The following is a 26,016-nucleotide window of genomic DNA, read 5'->3' as shown; positions in this document are numbered from 1 at the left end:
TGTCAAATTCCCCTCTATCTGGCTGTTGCAAAGCACATAAGTGCAAAGGCAGGGTTTTTATTAGCCCTACTGCTCTAAATACAGGTTCCTTTGTTTTGACTTTTGTTGCTTTTTCCATAAAGAATTATAGAGTTGATAATCTCTTTAAATCTATAAGATGGGGATAATACTAGCTACTTTTGGTTAGAATTCATGTAAAGCACCAAACCATTGCCTGGTATATAGTAAAGATTCAATAAATGGCATTTGACAGACTATTTTATATATTTTCTTATATGTATGCATTTTGAAATTACTTTAACCTCTAGGCCAAATGAAGAGTTATCAATAATCCCTTCCGTTACTTTAGAGAACCAGAAATTGTAAAAGAAGAATGTCAGAGGCTCATCAGTTCATGTGGTTTTCTGAGAAATGCCTGTACTATATTTCCATAGAAACACTAGTGACCTCTGACATCTCAAATCGAATTGCCTTCCTAAACTGTTTCCACCTTCTGATTCTGTGGCCACAGCCTTGAAGTTGTGTGTACTGTTATTTTTTTTTTAAATGTCATAAAATTGAAATGTCATGATCTTAGGCTAGCTTTTCTGCCTTTAGTCTGATTTCAAGGCTGTAATTTACAAAGCTAGAAGCTGAAAAACTGTATGAAAGGTGATGCATGTTGATTAGATGGAAGTTATTAATGTTTCCATAAAAATGTAGACACTTCTTGTAAGCAACATTTAAGCTGAGCAAATATGTGGGTGTAGTAGGTTATATAATTGAGAATCCTTGGCTTTCCTTCCCCCTACTCTTTCTTTTGCCCCTAAGATTTCACATTAAAATGACATTGGAAAAGGGCATTGTTTTTGTTGTAGTTTTTAAAATGTGACCTTGACATTTATAGGTGGAGAAAGGGAAATAGGACTTGAAGCTCTGCCAGCCAGCTAGCTTTTGCTTTGTGGACTGTGGTGCTATGTCCCTGCATTCAAAAGCATTTTCTATTATATCTGAAGTATGGTTTGTCAAGTTGCCTATGAGAAACAAAAGCTAATGGCCCAAGTGGTACCCCACTCACTGGAAAGAAAGGAAAGAGGCAAATGTGAATTTAGGCTCAGCCAATTCTAAGAAAAGTGTTTCCATATCTGCTTAGGTCTGGGGCTAGCTTACAGGCTGCAACCTGGTTGTAGGGCAGGCCTTGGTCTGACTAGCTAATGTTTGCTTATCTCTTCCCCCCCTCCCCCACTGCCCACCCTCCTGCCCCAACACACATATTTCTTCTTAGCCTCTATCCAAGCCATTCATTGTACCAAAAGGAGCCTAGAAGAAGCAGTTGGGCAAGAACCCTGAAAAAATGGGAAGAGTTCCTAGAATTTAAGGAGCTTTATCATGTTTATGTTGGCTAACCCCACAAAGCTCTTTTAGATTTTTTTTTTTTTTTTTTAAAGATTTTATTTATTTATTCATGATAGTCACAGAGAGAGAGAGAGAGAGGCAGAGACACAGGCAGAGGGAGAAGCGGGCTCCATGCAGGGAGCCCGATGTGGGATTCGATCCCGGGTCCCCAGGATCACGCCCCAGGCCAAAGGCAGGCGCCAAACCGCTGCGCCACCCAGGGATCCCTAGATTTTTTTTTTTTTGATTTTTAAAAATTCCTTGTGTTTTTAGTTTCCTGGTTGAAATATTATTTTAAAATTTTTTATGTTTTGGTTGAAATTTTAGAACCACTGTATTGAAGTAGTCAGAGTTGGGCTGGGATTGACAAACTTTCTAGGTATATACATATATTTCCTTTACTCAGTAACTCTGTTGCCTATAGAATAAAAGCCAAAAATTCCTCATGTATGGCCGTTAAAATTCTTTGTGATATGGTCCTGCCTAGGGCTTCAGTAAAATCAAATTACTGGGTAACATTCTGTTTCTGCTCTCTGTGCATGCCGTTTACATCCAGCTTCCTTTGCATATGTTTCTCAAATAGCCCTGTTTGTCTGGTGGATGCTTATTCCTTCCACATATGCCTCTAGCCCCATGGCTACTTTCTGCTCTCTCACTAATACTGATCACAGCTACCAAGCACTTTCCACTGATCTAAGTGTATTTTCTTATTGAATACTTACAACAGTCTATAGGAGAGGAAATTGGCTCAGAGAGGTGAGGCCACTTCCTGAGCTAACATAATTAGTAAGTTAGGGTGCCAAAACTCAAATCTATTCTGATATCAAAATTCTCTTCACTGTGTTCCATTTGCATCTTGTCCATCTGTCTCCAGTTATCTGCTGCAGTATGGGCATGTACTTAATGACATTTGAGGGAATAAGTGTATTTGCAGGCTGAAGAAATTATTTTTCTTTTTCTTTTTTTTTTTTTTTTTTATTATAGTCATAGAGAGAGAGAGAGAGAGAGAGAGAGAGAGGCAGAGAGAGAAGCAGGCTCCATGCACTGGGAGCCTGACGTGGGATTCGATCCCGGGTCTCCAGGATCACGCCCTGGGCCAAAGGCAGGCACCAAACCGCTGCGCCACCCAGGGATCCCATGAAATTATTTTTCTGATAACCTATAAACTTGTAAATTGGAGAGTATTCTGAAAAAAAATAAATTGGAGAGTAAATAACACTAGCCTGAGCATTTCTGTATTTTAGATTTTTTTTTTAAAGATTTTATGTATTTATTCATAGAGACACAGAGAGAGAGAGAGAGGCAGAGACACAGGCAGAGGGAGAAGCAGGCTCCATGCAGGGAGCCCGATGTGGGACTCGATCCAGGGTCTCCAGGATCACACCCCAGGCTACAGGCGGCACTAAACCACTGTGCCATGGGGGCTGCCCATTTCAGATTTTTTAAAGTTATAACAGAATCCAAAAGGTGGCATAACAAGTTTAAAAGGAGGGATGACCTTTTCCTAGTCTTACATTGTCCATCATCATAGGGATTGGCCTTATGTAACTAGTTTAATTAAAATTTTTAAAAGTTTAAAATTCAGTTCCTTAGTCACACTACTCACTTTCCAAGTGCTCAGTCACATGTAGGTAGTGGCTACTGCATTGGAAGATAGAGATAGAGAACATTTTTCACTGTTGTAGCAATTTCTATTGGGCATTGGTATTCTAGATATTAAAGGTAGAGAACAGTGAAACTGTTCTCTCAGAATTTGATATGGTAAGAAATTCATTGTGGTGGCATGTTAATTTAGTACTATTGCTTTTTGGGGAAACTGTTCTTCAACATTTACTGAGCAGCCTTTCCTGGGATCCAGGAATATGTCTCAACTTTAGGGCTAGAAAATAAGTAGGGCTGAGACCAGATCTGACTTAAAGAAGGACACAAGTTTCATTGAGTACCTAATCATGATCAGAGGAGACAAGACAGATGGGAAATGGATACAAATGACCAGAGCTGGTTGGTTCAGAAGGGATCAGTTAATGACTGTTACGTATATCAGTACAAATCCTGTGTAAAAATTTTTAGCTTTTTGTTGAGTGTGGAGAAAGATTTCTGTGGAATCTAAATTTGCTGTCATTGGCCCTATTGTGTGGTGTGGGAAGCAAAAGAGTATGGAAGTACAGAGTTAGAGACACCTAATTAACTAGAGCAATTTCCTTTTTCTTTTCCTTTTTTTTTTAAGATTTTATTTTTTAATTCCTGAGAGAGAGGCAGAGACATAGGCAGAGGGAGAAGCAGGCTCCCTGCAGGGAGCACAGTCAGGATTCGATCCCAGGATCTTGGGATCATGACCTGAGCTGAAGGCAGACACTCAACCATTGAGCCACCCAGGGGCCCCTCTTTTAAAATTTTTTTTTTTTTTTTTAAATATTTCATTCACGGGACACCTGGCTCAGCGGTTGAGCATCTGCTTTCGACCCAGGGCATGATCCTGGAGTCCCGGGATCAAGTCCCACATTGGGCTCCCTGCATGGAGCCTGCTTCTGTCTGCCTCTTTCTCTCTCTGTGTGTCTCATTAATAAATAAATAAAATCTAAAAAAAAAAAAAAGATTTTATTCACTTGAGAGAGAGAGAGAGCACAAGCAGGAGGAGAGGTAGAGGGAGAAGGAGAAGCAGACTCCCCACTGAGCTGGGAGCCCAACTTGGGGCTCCATCTCTGGACCCTGAGGTCAGGACCTGAGTTGAAGGTAGGCACATAACCATCTGAACTATCCAGGCGCCCCCTAACCAGAGCAATTTCAAAACCCTTTTTAGATCCCTGACTTCCTTCTGGGAAGTCCTACTTCACTTCATAGCTCACATTTAAAACAATGTGTAGAACTTGAATGCAGTTGACAAGTGAAAAAAATACCAGGTTGCTTACTTAAAACATTTAGTGTAATACTTGCAAGTCTGGTTTGTTTGTTTCTTTGATTTTTGTTTCTTTTTTTTTTTTTTTCTTTGATTTTGAAGCCAGGTCCCCCCCCCCCCACCCCAGAGGTCCCTGAAAAACTCCTAGGTTCAGTCATTGTGTCTATAGTGCCTTATTGGACTTGAGTGTATTTAGGAAGGGAAAGGATTGGAAACCTGAGCTGAGCCCTGACATGAGTGGTAAGAGAGGGCTCAGGGGGAGAAAACAATGTGTACAAAGGAATGGAGGCTAAAGATAAAGAGCATGTTGAATTTAGGGAGCTACCGTGTAGTACCGTGTGGATGGAGTGTACACTGTTGGATAGGATGGGGTAAGAAGCAAGAGATAAAAGTTGAAGTGGTAGGCAGATAATGAAGGATATATGTTGTCTATTTTGGGTAAAGATCTGATGTTTGATTAGAATTGTAGAATTTTGCCTTTTAAGAGCCTCATCTTAATTTTGCCTATGTGCCGCTGAGACTTCAGAGTAGCCTGAGTGGCATACAGTCAAATTAAATCAAAATATTCCTAGAGTAATATTTAACTTGATGTTGTAAAAGACACATAGATTAAAATAACTACTGTTTCAGCTTAAATTTATTTACTGGTGTTACCCATAGCTTTTATTTGTTCACATTTGGATAAAAATGGATACTCATAGTTTATTTATGATCCTCTTGTGGTAAATATATGATTTTTCCATTATCAAAATAAAACTAAAGAAAAAGATCAGTAACTCTTTCTTTTATCTTTGCAGTTAGTCACAGATGGAGGAGTCATTAATCTTTTTCTTTTTGCCAAATGCCTGTTGGAGAAAAGCTTGTCAATTGGATCTTTTTTTTTTTTTTTTTTAAGATTTTATTTATTCATGAAAGGCACACAGAGAGAAAGAGAGAGGCAGAGACACAGGCAGAGGGAGAAGCAGGCATCATGCAGGGAGCCCGATATGGGACTCGATTCTGGGTCTCCAGGATCACACCCCAGGCTGAAGGTGGTGCTAAACCGCTGAGTCACTGGGGCTGCCCTGGATCATCTTTTTTATTAAAGAAAATTCCTAGACTTAGAGCCATTTATTGATGATCACTTGCCACAAAGTAGGTAATTTATGTATATTCACCAAATCTTATGACAATTGAACAAGGTGATTATTTTTATCCCACTTCAGGAAATAGACCTAGTTAGTTAATTGAATAAAAATAGTGGCAAAAATCTGGGATAAGAACCTAACTCTCAGACCGGTGCCTGTTTTACTATGCATCTGTTTTTTTAAATTGAACCATGGTAAGTCAGTATAAGCTTTGCACTAAATATCAGATTGCTTATGAACACACTGACTTGGTGATATATATCATCTTAGGAACCAATCTGTGTTTCTTGTCTGTCCATTTTTAAAACAATTTGAATCAGTAGCCAAAGGTCTTGGATTTCTCAGAACATTTCCTAATTTGTTTAATATGTGATATTTTGTGAGGCAGATGGTTTTGCGGGTATGTTCGTGCATGTATTTATGTGACTTTGGAGTCTGTTTTTTACTGAAAAACTCTTGATAGCCTTTGCAGTTGTGTTGAATGAATTGAACAAATAATTGGGGTTACTTCCAGCAGTGAGTTGGATTCTTCTAGCTATGAATCATTTTGCTAGCTAGATATGGTGGTTGAGAATCTAGGCAAGACTCTAGGGTAGCCAGATCCAGCCATTCATTCCATTGACTTGTTGTCAGGAGATAGGATTAACATTGTTTTACATATCTCCTCAGGCTTCCTGCACTAGTGATGATCTGTAAAACCAGAGATAGCATTATTAGCCAGTGGTCTCAGGGATGGATGGAGGGAATATAGATACAGTTACTGACATCCATAATCCTTGTGACCATTGGAGGAATTTATTTTAGGACAAAATATAAAGACCCTCCTTTCCTAGGGATAGCTTATGTTTGGCATTACTACATCAAGCACTTTATAAGCTCAAAATACTAGAAGGTTCAAGAATCACCGCAAGTAACTAAAGTGACCTAGAGTTCCACCCCAGGGCTTTGAGGATGAAGTCATGAATGGGTCAGTAGTTCTGCTATGTACTGTTCTTTGCTACCATGGACTCAGCACTGAGTTGAATGGACCCTAGGATTACTTAGTAGTAGTTCATATGTGTTGAGCTCTGACTTTGTCAAGTACTGTGCAAAGCTTTTAGTTTAATATTGTTTTTTTTTTTTTAAGATTTTTAATTTGTTTATTCATGAGAAACACAGGAGGAGAGAGAGGCAGAGACACAGGCAGAGGGAGAAGCAGGCTCCATGCAGGAAGTTCGATGTGGGACTCGATCTCGGGTCTCCAGGACCACACCCCGGGCTGCAGACGGCGCTAAACCGCTGCGCCACCGGGGCTGCCCAGTTTTGTCCTTTCTTGAGACTTCTAGTATAGTTCTTTCATTTAAGGTTCAGAATCTGAGATCCTGAATTGGGAGTGTCCTGCCTAAAGTCATGACTAAATCGAAAGACTTTAGGAAAGACCTAACTTTCCCATTATATTACCCTGTCTTCTGTGCTTTTCACCTGTTTTCAAGTCCATTTATATTAAGTAAATGCTTATTCTCAGTTCATTTCTGGCAGGATGTCTTGTATTGAAACCATGTGTAATGCTGAGTTGTTTCCTTGTTGCCATGCATTTCTCTACAGCTTTTCTCATTCTCCTCACCTTCTTGTTTGTAGAAAGGCTTTGAAGTTGCTTTGAGGTGAGCCTTCTCATGCATCTTAGCCACTTTTAGCAGCTTCCAAACTCTGCTGTTCCAGGTCTAATTCTCTTTTTCAGACCTTCCACACAGTTTTCATTCTAGACTTAGATTTTCTAATTCTGTAACTGTGATCGAGAAGTAGGATCGTGTTTTCTGTTTAGTTCATCCTGCATTTGAGCACTTTCCATAATGTATTGGCAACTGTTCTGGGCATAGGAGCAGCCCCTACAAATGGTGGAACATGGTTCCTAATCTTGAAGAGCTCACTATCTTATGGAGGAGGCATTTACTGAAATTGTTCCTGGGGCCCCTGGGTGGCTCAGTCGTTTGGGTGTCTGATTCTTGGTTTCAGCTCAGGTCATGATCTCAGAGTCCTTTTGATCAAGCCCCATGTTGGGCTCAACACAGAAGTCTGCTAGTCCCTCTCCCTCTGCTCCCCCCACCACTCCCTACCACTCTGCATGCATGTGTGTGAGCTCTCTCTCTCTCTCTCTCTCTCTCTCTCCCAAATAAATAAGTTAAATAAATAAGTATCATTAAAAAATTTGTTCTTTATCCTTTGGTGAATGCAGGATGGGCCTCTCCTATTTTCCATGTTTCATAGTGGTGGTTGATATTTGAGCTGAAACCTGAAGGATGAATAATTCTTTCCAAATGGAGGAAGGAGGAGGAGGAGGAGACACAGGCAAGAAGGGATGTGGCATATTTAGCGGATGGCGTGGTCAAAACAGTCATGATTGCACAAGACTTTAAAAGTTGTGGTTTTTGAATCATCTCCCTGCTGTTTCAATCCTTCTTCTCATGATTCCCAGTGGCTGGTCCAGCTTACGGTGGCCCAGATATGATGACAGAAAATGTTTTCACAGGGGGTGGGGAAAAAGAGGAAAAAAAGAAGAAAAAGAAAGATGAAGAAAAAGAGAATGCTTTCATATTCCTCCAGTCCTAGTTTTGCTCCTCTTTTTTTTTTTAATTAAATTAAAATAATTTATTTATTTAATTTTATTTTTTTTGCTCCTCTTTTTTTAAAAGTAGGCTCCATGCTCAACATGGAACCCAGTGAGGGGCTTGAACTCATGACCCTGAGATTAAGACCTTAGCTGAGATGACGAGTTGGACTGTTAACCGACTGAGCTACCCAGGAGCCCCTGCTCCAGTATTTTTAAATTGACCATTGAGATATTATAGTTGATGTTTGTTTATTTACTTTAAATTTTGTTTTTTTATTCATGAGAGACAGGAGAGAGAGAGAGAGACAGACATAGGCAGAGGGAGAAGCAGGCTCCTGGTAGGGAGCCTGATGGGGGTCTCGATTCCTGGACCCTGGTATCACATCCTGTGCCAAAGGCAGATGGTCAACCGCTGAGCCACTAGGCATCCCGATAGTTGATGTTTATTGCACCGGTTTGTTGTGCTAGTCTTGGGGGGTAATTCGGATATAGTTGTGAACAAGACAGGCTGGTTCCCTTCTTGTAAAGAACAGTTTCATAGTGGAGTCAGAAATTGAACAAATGATTTGTTGATGAGTGCACAGGGTGTTATGGATAATTATAATAGGGTGCTTTGACCTGTGCATGAGAGACAAGGGTACAAGAGGCAAGACAATTTTTTTTTAAGAGTTTCTTTCTTTCTTTCTTTCTTTCTTTCTTTCTTTCTTTCTTTCTTTCTTTCTTTCTTTCTTTCTTTCTTTCTTCCTTCCTTCCTTCCTTCCTTCCTTCCTTCCTTCCTTCCTTCCTTCCTTCCTTTCTTTCTTTCTTTCTTTCTTTCTTTCTTCTTTCTTTCTTTTTAAAATTTTATTTATGATAGTCACACAGAGAGAGAGAGAGAGAGAGAGGCAGAGACATAGGCAGAGGGAGAAGCAGGCTCCATGCACCGGGAGCCCGACGTGGGATTCGATCCCGGGTCTCCAGGATCGCGCCCTGGGCCAAAGGCAGGCGCCAAACCGCTGCACCACCCAGGGATCCCTAAGAGTTTATTTATTCATGAGAGACAGAGAGAGGCAGAGACATAGGCAGAGGGAGAAGCAAGCTCCCTGCAGGGAACCTGATGCCGGACTCCATCTCAGGACTCTGGGATCATGACCTGAACCAAAGGTAGACTACTCAACCACTGAGCCACTCAGGTACCTGAGGCAAAATAATCTTTTCTGAGGAAATTTTTGTTTTGTTTTGTTTTTTTGTTTCATGTCTTTATTGACAAAAAAATCACAGCATTTGAGACTTTAGTTAAATACACAAACAATAACAAACGGCACCCACAAGTGACAGGCATGGTCCCTCACCTCTGGGTCAAAGGCCATGCTAGAGGGTGTGGGTGTCCTCTTGGCCTTACCCTCCCAGCATCTCTGTCCCTACCTCCCCTACACCTCGCTGACACCCCTGAGATCAGTTAAGACTGCAGAAACGAAGTCACTCTTGAGGAGGTTGGGCTGTGCCTTGCTGCCAAGGAAAAAGCAGGTTCTGAGGGAAAGACGGAAGCGCACTATTGTGGCCCCTCCTAGGAGAGGCCAGGCTGTTTTGTGAGCTGGGCCTGTATCGCCTGCGGCCTCAGGCCTGGGCACAGAACAAAGAAGGAAGACACTCTCCTGGCAGCACTGGGCAGTTGGACAGAATGTGGGTCACTGGCCATGTGACACCCTCAAATCGATGGCCAGACCTCTCTCCGAAGTCATTAGCCAGACTCTCCCAGGGGGAGAGGGCTTTCAGGAAAAAATACTGATTCGGTTCATAAAGGGCTGGGGTGAATACTTTTCCAGAAACCTTAAGAAATGAATCATCCTCAGATTCAGGAGCACTGGAACAATCGTCATTGGGTAGGAAATTTTTTTCTTTCCTGAGTAAATATTTAAACTGAGGATGAGTAGAAAGCAAACTGGAGAAGGTAGGTAGTTGTTCCTTGGAAAAAGAACTTTCATCAGCTACATATAGAACACCTATAGTGTGTTTGCTATTTGCTATGCTTAATTTTTCTCCACAGTATGATAGCTACACACTAGTCAGACAGATGTAGCTGAAATGAGCTTTGAGAGATATTTATTCCAACCTGGACTGCATACTTATTAATGGAAAATTGCTTCCATTTGTGTAGGTAAAATTTTCAGTATTTGTGAAAAGTTTAAGTAGAATACCTTGTTTGATATTTTTCGTAAGTTCATATTTTTTTGGGGAGGGGGAAATAATTGAGAACGTTAAGTAGAGCATGACAGATATTTGATGAATTGTAATCTTTCTATGAATTTTTATTCCAACTAACATTGGCATGCTTACTCAGGCCTCATCACTATCTTGTCATAAGTGCTATTACTCTTTTCATTTTTTTTATATGATGATGATGAAATGGAGGTTCAGGGAGGGATACGTAGTAGCCAAATGTAATAAAAGTAGGATTCAAATCCAAATTTGAGGGATCCCTGGGTGGCGCAGCGGTTTGGTGCCTACCTTTGGCCCAGGGCGCGATTCTGGAGACCCAGGATCGAATCCCACATCAGGCTCCCGGTGCATGGAGCCTGCTTCTCCCTCTGCCTATGTCTCTGCCTCTCTCTCTCTCTCTGTGACTATCATAAATAAATAAAAAATTAAAAAAAAAAAAAAAAAAAACAAATCCAAATTTGACTTCTCAGTCAGAATTTTTGAATCACCTTTGCGTAATTCATGAATTGTAACCTTTTTTTCCTATTGTTTTCTCTTTAGGTTTTTGTCAGGATGAATTGCCAGAGCTTGACCCAGGTACTAGTAAGTTCTGAATGTTCTCCAGTGTTCGTAAGAAAAAGATATATGTGTGTCCTTTTTAATATATAACTTGAGGGTGTTATTATTGGTGGCCATAATGACTCAGATTTTATTTCACTTTGTTTATAATTAATGGGGAGGGTATTCTAGCTTTTCTCATTCAGTGGCCAGAAATGTAATCATTTAGTAGAAAATTGGTTTGCTAAAAATTTCTATTTAATATTAATCTCCTTTCCCTGTTGTTCTCCATCTTCCATGAAACCAACAACAAAAATTGTGCTTTGAATGCACACATACAACCGTATATTCATAACCACTTCTCTAAAGTATTGACTGGCTTTGACATAATTTTTTATTTCCTGAAATGGCAATGGGGTGGAGGTGGAAGGCGTAATTTTTTAAAAAGAGGGATTATGCTTGATTTAGGTATTTACAATCAATAACCTTTGTACCACAGTTTAATTTCTAAAGCACCTTTAAGGTTATGAGGGTGACCGTTTCAAGGTCTAATTAAATGATGCTCTCCAGGACTTTTTTTTTTTCCCCCCAGGACTTTGTCTTGATCATAGATAATCATTGATCCCACCACCCAGAAATAACCACTGTTTCTTACTTGAGGGTATATCCTTCCATTCCAGCTTGTGTCTGAGTTTGTTTTTTACAATACATTGGTATTTCCAGTTGCTCTCAAAATGTGGCATACACCATTCTAGGATATGGTTTTAGCTGTTGGAACTAGGACATGGGAATATTCAATATCTTTGTTTTGCTATAATGCCAGAAGGTCGAATGATAATTCAGACTTGAGAATTCATGAGGTGATCTAGAATTATTTTTCTAGTTCTGGTACTTTTTAGGGTCATGAGACTGGCTATTTATCACCAATCTGCTGTCGATGTAAGCGGTAAAGTTTACCTTTTCATCATCCTAGCTAATATCAGCTCTTGAGGATGCACACCTTTTTATATATTTTTCCCGCCTATCTTAACAGTATAAAAATTCATGTCTGTTCAACTAATAATTAGTAACTGCAAGACCAAATAAGTCCTACAATGCTTATCAAACATTCTTTCTAGAATTCTTTCTGGAAATTGTAGAGTTCAGAGTCAGCTTTGTAGGCAATATGGGGTTCCAGTACCTTTAAGTGAACATAATATTTTCTCTTTGCCCTTCTCTTATGAATAGCCTTCATTTAGGAGGAGGAAAAGTAAATTCTTGTCATGGCCTTTCTTGGATTTTTTTTAGCATTAGGAAGGATATTGAGATGCCCTGAAATCTTTCAGACAGAACTATACAAAAAAAATGTGGCAGATAATTGAGGACTCTGTTAAGCATTGCATACTCTATTTACTCTAGGCTTAGTTCTAGGTTCCAGGGATACACAAACAGCGAAGTCTGAATCCTGTCCTCATCTATTAAGTTTATTGGAAAGTATTTATTTGTCTAGAATTACTTGAGAAAGCATTTTTTAAACCTCTCATTTAGCACATAATATTCAAATGTATTCTCCTTTTCTGCACTTAATAGCAGTTGAAAACAGCTCCTGCTCATCTTCCAGGAAAGGCCTTCATTAAGATTATTGTTACATTATTCTTCTTGCTGGGCCAAGTAAGCCTAACTCATTTAACATTTCTGCATAGAATCTCTAGCCAAATGTGATTTAGACAATTCTTTTTTTTTTTTTTAAGATTTTTATTTATTCATGAGAGACACAGAAAGAGAGGCAGAGACACAGGTAGAGGAGGAGAAGCATGCTTCATGCAAGGAGCCCAATGCAGGACTTGATCACACCCTGAGCCAAAGGCAGACGCTCAATTGCTGAGTCACCCAGGTGTCCCATTTATACACTTTTCCATTCCATGAGAATCAACAGATATCGAATCGTAATTTTATTTATCAGTGTAGAATAGGAGTCACCTAAAAAAAAAAAAAAAGCACTTTTAAAAACTGTACTTAGCTTATGTGGGCAATATTCTCAGCAATCCCCGTGTTATCTTTGTGAAGTTAATAGTGTTTTATTCCTCTCTGTTTTATAATATTCTAATACTAATGTGATAACAAATGGGCAGAAGTAAAAATTCATCATCTGTCTCAACCTTCTTGGGGATCAAATGAACATGCCCAGCTGTATGTAACAAGTGGTAGGAGACCTCAAGACTAATATGGACTGTATGTGTTGTCTTAAGTTGGTTATGAATGTTAATATGCAAATTCCATGGCTTCTGACTGAGAAGGAATAACATCTTCTATGTTAATGTCTCATGACTATTATATATGAGATTGAGAACAATGGGGATTTCTCTCTGATGCCGCTTTGAAATTTAGAGGCCCTTATGTTGTCTCTACTCCTCAAATTCTTGATAGGGAAAGCCTGCTCATACTTATTTTGGAACAGGAAATACCACTGTTGCTGATTTCCCATTGTGGTTGGCCATGGTTGTAGATAGTAAGTTTGGGACAACAGGTAGGATGTGTTGGAACATAGGTGAGGAAAAAAATCTGACTTTGTCCTGTTCAGATGGCTTTTTTTCCTCCAGCCTTTTCTATGATAGAGCAGATGGGTAGCCATGCTTAGAATATGGGCAGCTGTTCACACTCTGGCTGCCTTCTTATGATTCCTGGGCTTCTTAGAGTCCAATGTTATGGCACAGGTTCAGGCTAAGTTCATTTCTACAAGAAGCATCTCTGTACCCTGCTCATTAGCATAAGCTAGGGACAAGGGCAGTCAAAGGTCAAGAAAAGTTCAAAACAGCATAACCTTTCTATGCTTCTGTTTCCAAATAACCCCAGTCTGCCTTGCTCCCTGAGTTTTTTCCTCAACCACCGTGTTTACTGTGTAGTTGTAAAACTCAAGAGAACAAGGACCAACTTGATACAAGGGAAGTTAAAGAATAGAAGTCATTGTTGCTTAAAACAGGAGAAATAATTGATTTATGTTTGGGGGCCAATTAGGCTATAAAACAGGAACAGTAAAGGGACCTATGACTTTAGGACAGCTACTTGCTCTGATTTCTGTCCCACAGACAAGGGGCTCCCCAATAAAGGCTGTCAGCTTTCTAGGCTAAGTTATTAATTCCTTTCATGCCTTTCAGGGATTGTAAACAGCACATAATACAGGAAAACAATTGATACTGTTCAGTTATTGGCCAGATAGAGGGTCAAAGGGTAAATAGTTGGATTAGCAACAGCTGGTCTTCCTCTTCAGTCAAACTTTTGTTCCTTATTATCTATTTCAGCAAAGTCCTTCCTGAGTTTTTGGCCTCTAAATAGTTAAATCCATTTCTTTTCTTGTAAAATAAGCCTACAAATAATTATTGATCAAAATTGAAAATACTCATATTTTAATTCAGTTTCCAAAGTTGAAGATGAGCATTCTCTTTGGTTGACTATGTGTTGACTGTGTTGATATTCAAAGGGTATTATCTCAAGGAAAATAACTACCTAAAGTTAGACAGATTAGAGGCTTTTTAGCTATTTTTACTAACTGCTTAAAGATCTTGGTGCAGCTTGATTTAAAAAAAAAAAAGTTGTCTTTACTTAAACTGATAATAGTAGGATAACGTATATTCATTGTGGAAAACACTAAGAGAAAAATATAAACACTCCTGATCCCACCACCCAGAAATAACCACTGTTTCTTACTTGAGGGTATATCCTTCCATTCCAGCTTGTGTCTGAGTTTGTTTTTTACATAATTTGGAATCATAATACATGTACAACTTTGTATCTCCCCCCCGCCCCATCGTTATATTGTAAGCATTGGCCCAAGTCATAAAACATTTTTCATAAGTATTTTTAGTGGCTGGATAATATTTCATTGTAAGGGAATAATTTTGCCATGATTTATTTAACCATTCTCCTGTTTGGCATTTAGGTTTACAGATTTTTCTATATTCTATAAACATGTTTTTGTATAAATTTCTTGTCTACATTTCAAATGAACTCTTTAGCATATAAACCAAAACTCTTTTGAATTAAGAGCGTAACCCCCGGCTCAAGATTGCTTGGGTTCTGTTTGGATCCATTATTTACTGCTATGTAATCTTGGCTAAATTATTTAACCTCTCTGGGCCTCAGTGTTTTCATCTGTAAAATGGGAACAATAAAAATTTATTTCTACTTTACAGGGCTGTTGTAAGGATTATATGAAGTAATAGATACATGCCCATATATTTATATTTAAAACAATGCTTGGCAAATGATAAACAATGTTAAGTATGTGCTGTTCCAGGCTATGTAACATAATGTTGAAATTCTTAGTCTTTCTGTATTAATGGACTATTGTAACTGCACTTTATTCAATTAAACTAGCCTGTGTTTCTTAATGACACAAAGATAAATCATTCCAGATGTTAGCAGATGTAGGTTACTGCTTCAAGTAAATTGTTTCCTCAGAGGAGCAGAGCTCATATATTGCTGACTACTTTGGCCAAGACTGCTCTTTACCGTCTGGTTAACTGTTAGGGTGTTTTGGTCCCCTTCCCTCAGCCAGCAGCAGGTAACCTCCCAAGTCACCATCTGCCAGCCCATTTTTTTACGTCTTAGGAAACTAAAGAAGTTAACTCTCTGCTTATTTAAAACACATACTGAGATTATATACTCTTTGGTTAATACCATGCGTATGTTGGGGGAAAAATTTGTGCATTTAGAACCTGACCATTACTATTTTAAAAACACTGGGATTCTTAAAAATACTTGGGATTCTTGCTGACTCAGACTACACGCACACATATACACACCCGTTTTTTGTTTTTGTTTTTGTTTTTTTTTTCACTTTTTACTGATCAAGGATTTAGGTATAGATAAATGGACATTTAAAAAGAGACATGAGGGTGGCTCAGTCTGTTGAGCGACCCACTCTTGATTTCAGCTCAGATTATGATCTCAGGTTTGTGAGATCGAGCCCCGTCTTGGTCTCTGCACTGGCGTGGAGCCTGCTTAAGATTTTCTCCCTCTCCTTCTACCCCTCCCTCTCTTAAAAAAGAGAGAGAGAAATGAAAGTCTGTTTTTGGAGTCTTTTGCCATGATGATGGATGCCCACCAAATAGGGATCTATTGGTGCTGATTGGATGCACAGGTGAGATAAAAAGCAATTTCAGAATCAAAAGCTAACATCACTGGCTTGCTCTGGTTTTGCATTCATCTGTCAAGTGTTTTGGGATCCCAAGGAGATTTATTTTTAAGATATTTATTTATTTATTTATTTATTTGAGAGAGAGAGAGAGAGGGAGAGAGAGAACAATCAGGAGAGAGGAAGAGAGAGGGAGAAACAGATTCCCCGAGGAGCAAGGAGCCCGACTTGGGATTATGACCTGAGCCAAAGGCAGACACTTAACTAACAGCCACACAGGAGCCTCTCAAGGAGACTTTTTGTGGATTCTTCAGACTACAAAAGAAGAATATACTTCTCAGCTAGAGTACCCCTGGGTTCTGTTCAAAATTCTAATATTCTGTATTGTGTCTTAATGGGTTAATGCCTAGTTGTCAAACTATATGTCACAATTTTTGATCTCAGAAGATACTTCATATAAGCTCAGGTGTGATCTGCAGAGAGTGAATTTAAGGCGGGTGTTAGAGATCAAGGAAGGAAAGAAAATTAACATTTACTGGGTATTCCTTATGTGCCAAGCACTTTGCATATATTCAGTAGGAGTGAGAAGGATTATATCCTATAAAATTATCTAATTTTAAGTTTGACTTTATAAAGATTTTGTTTATTCATGAGAGACAGAGAGAGAGGGGCAGAGACATAGGCAAAGGGAGAAGCAGGCTCCACATAGGGAGCCCTACGTGGGACTCGATCCCAGGACTCCAGAATCATGCCCTGAGCTGAAGTCAGACACTTAACCACTGAGCCACCCAGGCATCCCCTAAGTTTGACTTTATAATACCTTGTCCATTGTTCTTTTCTTCCCTCCCCACTTCTTTTCTCTTTGATGTGTGTGCCAAGCTGTGACAAGCTGTGACACAGTTCATGCCCTGAAGGACTCTGGTTTAGTCAGTAAGACAGACATGAAACTAGATGATATGTGCCTACTACTACTACCACTACTACATAGTAGCTAATATTTATTACGCACTAAATGCTTCACATGCAAGCACTCATAAAATTTGTTTTAAAAGATACTATCCTTATCTTACAGATGAGAATGTTAAGGCTTGGAGAGGTTAAAAGACTCACTCCAAAATATAGAGTGGAGAAGTATCTGAGATTTGAGAACTGTTTTTTAAAAAAATTATTTTGGGAACCCTGGGTGGCACAGCGGTTTAGCGCCTGCCTTTGGCCCGGGGCGCGATCCTGGAGACCTGGGATCAAGTCCCACGTCGGGCTCCCGGTGCATGGAGCCTGCTTCTCCCTCTGCCTATGTCTCTGCCTCTCTCTCTCTCTCTGTGTGACTATCATAAATAAATAAAGAAAAATTAAAAAAAATAAAAAAATTATTTTATTTTATTAAAATTTAATTAACTTGTAGTACATTATTAGTTTCAGAGGTAGTTTAATGATTCATCAGTTACATGTAACATCCAGTGCTCATTACATCAAGTGCCCTCCTTAATGCCCATCATCCATCTCCCTCCCACCCCCCTCTCTACCAGCAAACCTCATTTGTTTCCTATGGTTAAAAAAAGTCTCTTATGGTTTCTCTCTTTCTCTGATTTAATCTTGTTTTATTTTTCCCTCCCTTCACCTGTGCTCCTCTGTTTTGTTTCTTAAATTCTACAAGAATGAAATCATATGATACTTTTCTCTGATTGACTTATTTCATTTAAATTCTCTTCTATCCTGTCTTTAGTTCTCTTGACTGTGACAGGCCTCAAATGCTACTGGAAGAGCTTAAAGCAATATAATGATTTATAACATACATCATATTTTTTTTGTATACAGAAAAATATACTATTTTCTAAGTGTTATTTGGGCTCTTTTTTATATATTAGAATGATTTTGGATACAACGTAGGATAATTCACTGTGGAGTACGTTCCCAAAGAGATTTCTTCTCTGGCTCAGGTTCAGGATTATTCCACTATTTGTCAGACAGGTTCTTTCCTGAAACAAATGAAGATAAATTCACAGATCTCCCTTGTTTTTCCCTTTATGTCCCCTTTCCTTCACAAAACTTATTTCGTGAGTTTTTCACATTCATAACTGTTCCAAGAACCTTCTTCCAAAACTTCAGCTGGATCTGCTGTATCAGGTCTCTTGAATGTGGGTTTTTGCTGGGGAGTTCTCTTCTGATAAGAATTCTTTTGAACAGGGTAGGGATGGGATGAGATTCAGAGCTTTAGGCTGAGCTCTCATCCCCTTGACCTCTGCCCCTATTACAGAGTTTATACTGACTTGGTAGGGACTCCCTATGGAGCCAAGAGTTTAGGACTTGTTTACAATTGATGAAAAGATAGTTGCATTCAAAGGCTGTTGTTGGGTCCTTGGATGCTCACGGATCTCTGCCATTATCTCTAGTGGGTGCAGGGAATGCTGGAACATCTGGGTCTGGAGATTTGTAATGGATGACTAAGAAGGAATGAGAATAAACTAAAGCTAGATAGGTTTCTGAAATTGTTCTTTCTACAGAAGCTGTATATGCAGTAACATTTTTGAGAACGGAAAGATTTGTACAAATCTGTGCTTTGTTTCATTAAAAAAAGCAGAAAGTGGTTTAAATTCAGTATATGATATAAGAGGATGTGTGAGAATTCTTTCTTTTTTGATGTCTTACCAGAGAAAATTTGCTGTTAGGCAAATGTTTCAGGTAGTAGAGGGAAATGCTAGATTATTAAAGCCATCTTCTTCAGAGTTATGCATAGTTTTACAAATTAGTATTTTCTCTGAAAATCTTGTGGTTTAAGTATGCTGGGGGAGATTATAGCAACTCAGTCCCAACAGTCTTCATATACCTTTACCAGCCACACTTTGATCACACTTTTTTTAGCCTCAGTACCTGAAGTTACATCTTTTTTTGGGAGTGGGGGTGGGGGGTGTCCAGTATTTGTTGTAGATGTGAATCTGGGGGTGGGGGGAAGATAAGCATCTTCCTTTGAAGGGTGCTGACAGTCACTATGAACCAAAACCATACATCCTTTGTTGGTAAACATAGGAAAACAAACTTCATGAATAATAAGATTCAAAGTGAAAATACAGTGTTATTACATCTTTTTCATCTCAGCACAAAATTCCATGTACTAAATGTAGTCTGGCCTATGGATGTATTTTTGTCTGAGTAACCACATATTCAAATAAATCATGTTGTCAACATTTAAAACCTGCAAGATTTTCATAAAAATTCGGAGTTTTGTCCTTCTTGATAAATTCAGCTTGGATTTCTTCACAACATCTGTTGGCTGGAATAGAATAGTGGCTGCCCTTCTTGATGTGAGCATGCACTTTCAGGTTTGTCACGGACCTAGATGGCCTCCTTCATCCAAGTATGTCTCCTGCACATTCTGTAGGCTTTTGAGTTTGTAGCTCCTATACTAAAGAATGATAATTGTCAGTGCAGCTGAAGGTGTGGGAAAATAGGAACCATTATGACTATAATATATCAAAGCTGAAAATATACGGGTTTACTTTTGCAGATTTAGTGATTTAAAAATTAAAAATTACAGATGTAGCATTTCATGTCTCAGTCTTTATCCTATAAGAAATGACAGGTGTGCAAAATATATAGTCAAAGATACTCCTTTCAGCATTTATAATAGCAAAAAAATTGGAAAGAATTTAAAGTTTAACAGAGGACTGCTGGTTTCATAGACTCTGGTTATCCATGCAATGGAGTACTACTATAGAATTGCTAAAGAAAAGGCAGATTTTAGTCTGGATGAAGGGTATACTGAACTGTTTGTTAACAGTATAATATCTTTGGGCAAATAGTATCACAGGGCAACTTTCATGATTTCTGTGTTTAAATTAAAAAAAAATAAAGCTCTTGTAGTTTTATTTTTTAAGAGATTTTATTTATTCATTCATGAGAGACACAGAGAGAGAGGCAGAGACATAGGCAGAGCGAGAACCAGGCTCCCTGCAGGGAACTTGTGTGGGACTTGATCCTAGGACCCCAGGATTATGACCTAATGAAGGCAGTGCTCAACCACTGAGCCACCCAGGTGCCCCAAAACTCTTGTATTAAGAAAAAATGGGATCCCTAGGTGGCGCAGCGGTTTGGCACCTGCCTTTGGCCCAGGGCGTGATCCTGGAGACCCGGGATCGAATCCCACATCGGGCTCCCGGTGCATGGAGCCTGCTTCTCCCTCTGCCTGAGTCTCTGCCTCTCTCTCTCTCTCTCTCTCTGTGACTATCATAAATAAATAAAAATTAAAAAAAAAGAAAAAATGATACATATTTAATTTTTTGAATGAGAGAGTGAGCGTGTGTTGTGTGCATGGGTAGAGGAGGAGCAGAGGAAGAAGGAGAGAGAGAATCTTAAGCAGGCTCCATGGCCCAGTGTCAAGCCTGACGTAGGGCTTGATCTCATTACCCTGAGATCATAACCTGAGCCAGAATCAAGTGTTGGGATGCTTAACCCCTGAGCTACCCAGGTGCCCCAAAAGAGATATATTTAAAAAAAAAAATCTCTGGCTCTCATTTCTTTTACCAAATTTGTAAGGCTATTCTACCAAATTGAGCTACTCGCATTCTAGCTTTCCACCTTAGATCACAGGTTTTTGCATTCAGAATTCTCTTATCTTGAAATTGCTCTAAGGAAAGGGAATTGGTATCCTCAAGTAGCAGGACCCATCTTGAAGCCTGAGAACAGGGTAGAAGCCTAGAGCAGTGTTTGCAGGCTTCTACAGTCTTGCAGTTCTCCTTCCATCCACAATCAAGCTGTCCACATTGGCCAGCTTTTCAAAATCAGGCTTGACACTACCATACTATGGAGAATAAAAGGATCCTTAATAGCTTCTCATTTGAGTGTGTTGCCCTGGCAGTTGCAGGGTTACATTGCTGGAAATGACCTTAATGGAAGATAGCATGGTGCAGTGGAAAAAACATGAGTGAGAGTTTGCATCTTGGCTTTTGTCACTTCCTTGCTGAGTGACCATAGGTAACCTGTGAAGCTGTTTCTTTATCCATACAACAGTAATAATCCCTGTTAGGGGTTGTTTTAAAAAAAAAGTGAGATATATATGAATTCTCTAGCATCTAGCCGTTCTTGCCAATCCTGTATGTTTCTTCTTTGCTGAAATACATGATGAAGGGTTTCTAACTTTTTTGGGTAATATTTAGTGAGCATTTACTCTATGCTAATGGTTTTAAAACATTATCTCATTCTTGTAATTTTTATAATGTTTTCAACTCTTGTTCCCTCCATTTTACAGATGAAGAAACTGACAGTTTAACACTTGGCCAAGGCCACAGAGCTGGTAACTGGCAGAGCTGGAGTTTGTGTGGTTACAGAAACAATATAATTTTTACCTTTTTAAAACAGTGGTATGATTTACATACAGTGAAATGCACAGATACTAAGTATAAGGTTCAAACACTTTTTACAAATGCATGCGCCTTTGTAATCCATGTTCTGTCAAGATACAGAACATTGCCATCTCTTCAGAAAATTGCCTTATGCTTTTTTTCTCCATCAATTCCACTGTTCTACCCTAAGAAGCATTAACTTCTCAACTCTGTAATGATAGATTAGTTTAGCCTGTTCTAAAATGTCATAAATGGAATCATACAACAGGTGGTCTTTTGTGTCTAGTGTTTTACAGCATAATGTTTGAGACCTAGCCATGTTGTTCCAGGCTTTAGTAGTTCATTTCTTTGTATTGCTAAGTAGTATTCCGTTGACTGTGTCACAGTTTATCTATACATGTGTTGATAACCTGTGCTGTTTCTATTTTTTGGCTATTACGAATAAAGCAGCTGTGAAAACTCTTGTATGAGGTTTTTGTGGATGTATCTCCATATATATATATATTTTAAGATTTTATTTATTCATGAGAGACACACAGAGAGAGGCAGAGACATAGGCATAGAGAGAAGCAGTCTCCCTGCAGGGGAGCCTGATGTGGGATTCAATCCTAGGACCCCGGGATCATGACTTGAGTCCAAGGCAGATGCTTAGCCACTGAGCCACCCAGGCGTCCTCTGGATATATGTTTTTATTTCTCTTAGACACATATCTAGGAATTGTTGGGTTATATGGTAGATGGTATGTTAAGCCTTATGAAATTGCCAGTTTTCCAAATTGTTAATATATTATACAGCTCCAGTAGTGTAAGAGTTGCAGTTGTTCTACATCTTTGCAAGCATTTGGTGTTAACAATTTTCAAATTTTAGTCATTCTAGTGAGTCTGTAATGGACTGATCGTTTTTTGTTTTGTTTTTAAATATTTATTTGAGAGAGAGAGCATTAGTTGGGGGAGAGGGGGAGAGAGAGAATCTTCAAGTGGACTCCCCACTGAGCGTGGAGCCCAATGTGGGCTTGATCCCATAATCCATGAGATCATGATCTTGATCCCATAATCTATGAGCTGAATCCAAGAGTCAGACACTTAACTGAGCCACCCAGGCGCCCAGTTAATTTGCATTTCCCTAATGACGAATTATGTAGATCACCTTTTTATGCTCTTACTGGCTGTTCATATATCACTTTTTATTCAGGGGTGCCTGGGTGACTTAGTTGGTAGTTGATTAGGTGTGTGCCTTGAGCTAGGGTCATGGTCTCTAGGCGCTGGGATTGCCCTGAGTCAGGCTCCCTGCTCAGAGAGGAATCTGCTTCTTCCTCTCCTTCTGCCCCTCCTTCCACTTGTGCACACACAAACTCGTGCTTTCTCACGTTCAAATAAATAAAATCTTAAAAAAGAAAAAAAGTATCTGTTGAAAGTTTTTTGACTATTAAAGTTCTATTCTCAATCCTGTTTTTGAGCTTTGTTTTGTTTTTTTAATTCGGATGCAAGTCCTTCATCAAATAAGTGATGTGAATATTTTCTCCCAGTCTGTGGCTTTCTGTTTTATTAATATGTTTTTTTGATTAGCAGAAGTTTACATTTCTAGGAAGTCTAATTTATTAATTTTTACTTTTATGCTTAATGCTTTCTGTGTTCTAAGAAATCTTGGCCTAACCTGAGGTTGCAAAGGTGTGCTGTTCTTTATAAAAACTATTTTTAGTTTTTATATTTATGTCTATAACTCCTCTAAAATTAAAATTTTTGTATGGTATGAGATAGAAGTCCAAGTTTTTCTTTATAAATAGTCATTTGTTTTAGCACCAATTGTTGAAAAGACTTTCTCATTGAATTTTTGATGCACTTGCTGAAAAATGAATTATTTATATGTATGAGTCTATTTATAGATTATATTATCTTTCATTAATCTATTTATCTTTTCCAGTACTGCAGTGTCTTGAATACCATAATAACTTTATAATCAGTCTTGAAATCAGGTAGTGTTAATGTTCCAACTCCATTTTCCCTTTAAAGTTGTTCAGGCTATTCTAGGGTGTTTGCTTTCTTTTCATTTCTCTACAGATTTTAGAATCAGCCTGTCAATTTTTTCTTTTTTTAAACAAAGAAGCCTCCTGGGATTTTGATTGGATTATATTGATCCTATTAACTTCGGGAGAGTTGTCATTTCAGAACTGAGTCTTCTGTGAATTTAGTGTATCTTTTGCACATATTTAGGACTTACTTGTTTTTTCTCATCAGGTTTTTGAAAGATCACTGTTGAGATGTAGTATATCTTTCTTTAAACTTACCCTAAATACCCTTTTTTAAAAAATGCTATCGTAAATGGTATTATTTTAAAATGTTGTTTTCCCATTGCTTATTGCTAGTATAGAAAAGCAGTTGATTTTTGTATATCGAATTTGTATCATATAACATTAAATTTGTTTCCTAGCTCCAGTAAGTTTTAAAATTCCTTGGGACTTTTTATATGTATATCTATGAATAAAGACAATTCTGCTTCTTCCTTTTTGATGTTTATGAGTTTTGTTTATTTTTATTACCTTATTGCATTGGTTCAGATTTCCAGTCTAATAGATAAAAGTGGTGAGAATAACATTCTTGTTTTGTTTTTGATCTTAGGGGGAAAGATTCAGTATTTCACTATCAAGTATGTTAGCCATACTTAGATTCTTTTTCTTCTTTTTTTTAAAGTTTGATAAAAATACACATAGCATTTGCAATCTTATTAACCAATTATTTATTTATTTATTTTTAAAGATTTTATTCATGAGAGACAGAGAGAGAGAGAGGCAGAGACAGACAGAGGGAGAAGCAGGCTGCCTGATGTGTGGGACTCGATCCTGGGACTCTGGGACCACGCCCTGAGCCTAAGACAGACGCTCAACCACTGAGCCACCCAGGCATCCCATTAACCAATTTTTTCAATGTACGGTTTAGTGCCATTAAGTATGTTCATACTGTTGTGCAGCCATCACAACCATCCACCCACAGAATGTATGTAACACTTTCATCTTATAACACTGAAACTGTACCCATTAATAATGGTTCTCCATTCCCCTAGCTTCTAGCAGCCACCATTCTACTTTCTGTCTCTTGTGAATTTGACTATTCTAGGTATTTTATATATAAGTAAAATCATAGTATTTGTCTGGTTGTGTGTGGCTTCTTCTTTTCTTTCTTTTTTTTTTTTTTAAAGATTTTATTTATTTGTTTAAGAGAGAGTGCATGAGCCAGGAGGAAAGGGTAGAGGGAGAAGGAGGGGCAGACTATCTATCTGCTAGCCTGATGTGAGGCTTGATTCCAGGACCCCAAGATTATGACTTGAGCCAAACCAAAGGCAGACGCTTTAACTGATTGAGCCACCCAGGTGCTTGTCTATCCATTCATCTGTTGATAGACACTTTGGGTCACATACACCTTTTGGCTATCATGAATAGAGCTGCTGTAAATATGAATGTGCAGATATTTCTTCAAGTCCTTATTTTCAATTCTTTTGGGTATATGCCCAACACTGGAGTTGCTGGATCATTTGGTAATTGTGTTTTTAATTTTCTGAAGAGCCAATATAATTTTTTACGGTGGCTGTATCATTTTACATTTCTCCTAGCAACGCACAAGAGTTCCAATTTTTCTACATCCTCACTAACACTATTTTCTGTGTTTTTGATAGTAGCCATCCAAATGGGTATGAGGTGATAGATACCTCATTGTGGTTTTGATTTGCATTTCCCTAATGAATGATGATGTTGAACATCTTTCATGTGCTCATTGGCCATTTAAGCTTTTCCTTGTTTTCCTCTAAACGTTTTATACTTTTGGGTCTTACATTTAGGTCTTTGATCTGTTTCGAGGTTAAGTTTTGAGCATATGGTGTAAGGTCCACATTCGTTCTTTTACAAGTGGGTGTTCAATTTTGCTATCACTGTTTTTTTTTTCTTCCCCATTAGATGGTTTTGACAACCTTGTTGAAAATTATTGACCATATATGAGAGATTTTTTAAATTAATTTTTTATTTTTTAAAAGTGATTTGATTTATTCATGAGAGAGAGAGAAGGAGGGAGAGGGGAGGGGGCAGAGACATAGGCAGAGGGAAAAGCAGGCCCCCCACAGGAAGCCCAATGCAGGACTCCATCTCTGGACCTGAGGTCACTCCCTGAGCCAAAGGTAGATGCGCAACCGCTAAGCCACCCGGGTGTCCCTATATGTGAGAGTTTATTTCAGAGCTCCATATCCTGTTCCATTTGTCTGTATGTCTACTTTTATGCCAGTACCACACTGTTTTGATTACAATAGCTTTGTAGTTAAGTTTTGAAATCAAGAAGCCATACATTTTTTTGTAGATGCTATTTATCAGTATGAGGAAGTTCCTTGTATTCCTGTTTGCTAAGAGTCAAAGCCTGGGTTAAGAGATTCTTAACCTCAGGCCATACTACCTCAAAAGATTTTTATTTAACTCATTATTTTGGATACATTCAATTTATTTTGTGTGAATCTATTTTTTGTGTAGCCATAAACCAACTAGTTAGTTTTCTAGGTTAGTTTGAGAAGTCTTTTATTTCAAACTTTAAGTCACTATCTAGTGGTGGTCTTCTGGAAGGAAGCACAGAGGTGAGAACTTGTGGTAGTGCATTGAGATTTATTCCCACTTAGTCCACAAGGTGGCAACAGGCCCTAACTGAAGAACCAAGAACAAGGAATCAGACTGAAAAATAAAAGAAAATGCTTGTAAATTTCATAATTAAACGACAGAAAACCAAGATTTTCTGATAAGTAATACTGCTAAACCTTAGAATTTGAGCTCATTCTAAAAGCATGCATGAAAACTCTAAAATATGTTGGAACCCATTTTG

At 38.6% G+C, this 26,016-nt stretch overlaps 1 protein-coding gene and 1 long non-coding RNA gene across 4 annotated transcripts in view; one reads left to right on the top strand and one right to left on the bottom strand.

The window, feature by feature from the left end:
• The window catches only part of NR6A1 (nuclear receptor subfamily 6 group A member 1), a 223,220-nt gene that overhangs the window by 29,636 nt on the left and 167,568 nt on the right, over positions 1-26,016 (top strand). For all 3 annotated transcript variants that reach the window (XR_013353755.1, XM_077850632.1, XM_077850634.1), the window contains exon 2: positions 10,724-10,765. Coding sequence is in view for 2 of the 3 variants with exons in the window: in XM_077850632.1 (XP_077706758.1) it covers positions 10,724-10,765 (42 nt within the window). In the remaining variant the exon portion in view is untranslated. The remainder of the gene's footprint in view (positions 1-10,723; positions 10,766-26,016) is intronic.
• The window catches only part of LOC144285501 (uncharacterized), a 72,009-nt gene continuing 58,354 nt past the window's right edge, over positions 12,362-26,016 (bottom strand). Inside the window, exon 3 of the long non-coding RNA XR_013353763.1 lies at positions 12,362-12,679. This is a non-coding gene — a long non-coding RNA (uncharacterized LOC144285501). The remainder of the gene's footprint in view (positions 12,680-26,016) is intronic.

Source organism: Canis aureus, chromosome 16 (genome assembly GCF_053574225.1).
Source record: "Canis aureus isolate CA01 chromosome 16, VMU_Caureus_v.1.0, whole genome shotgun sequence".
Classification (NCBI taxonomy): Eukaryota; Metazoa; Chordata; class Mammalia; order Carnivora; family Canidae; genus Canis; species Canis aureus.
Note: the sequence above shows the minus strand (reverse complement) of the source record. Positions and strands in the feature narration are given on the sequence as shown.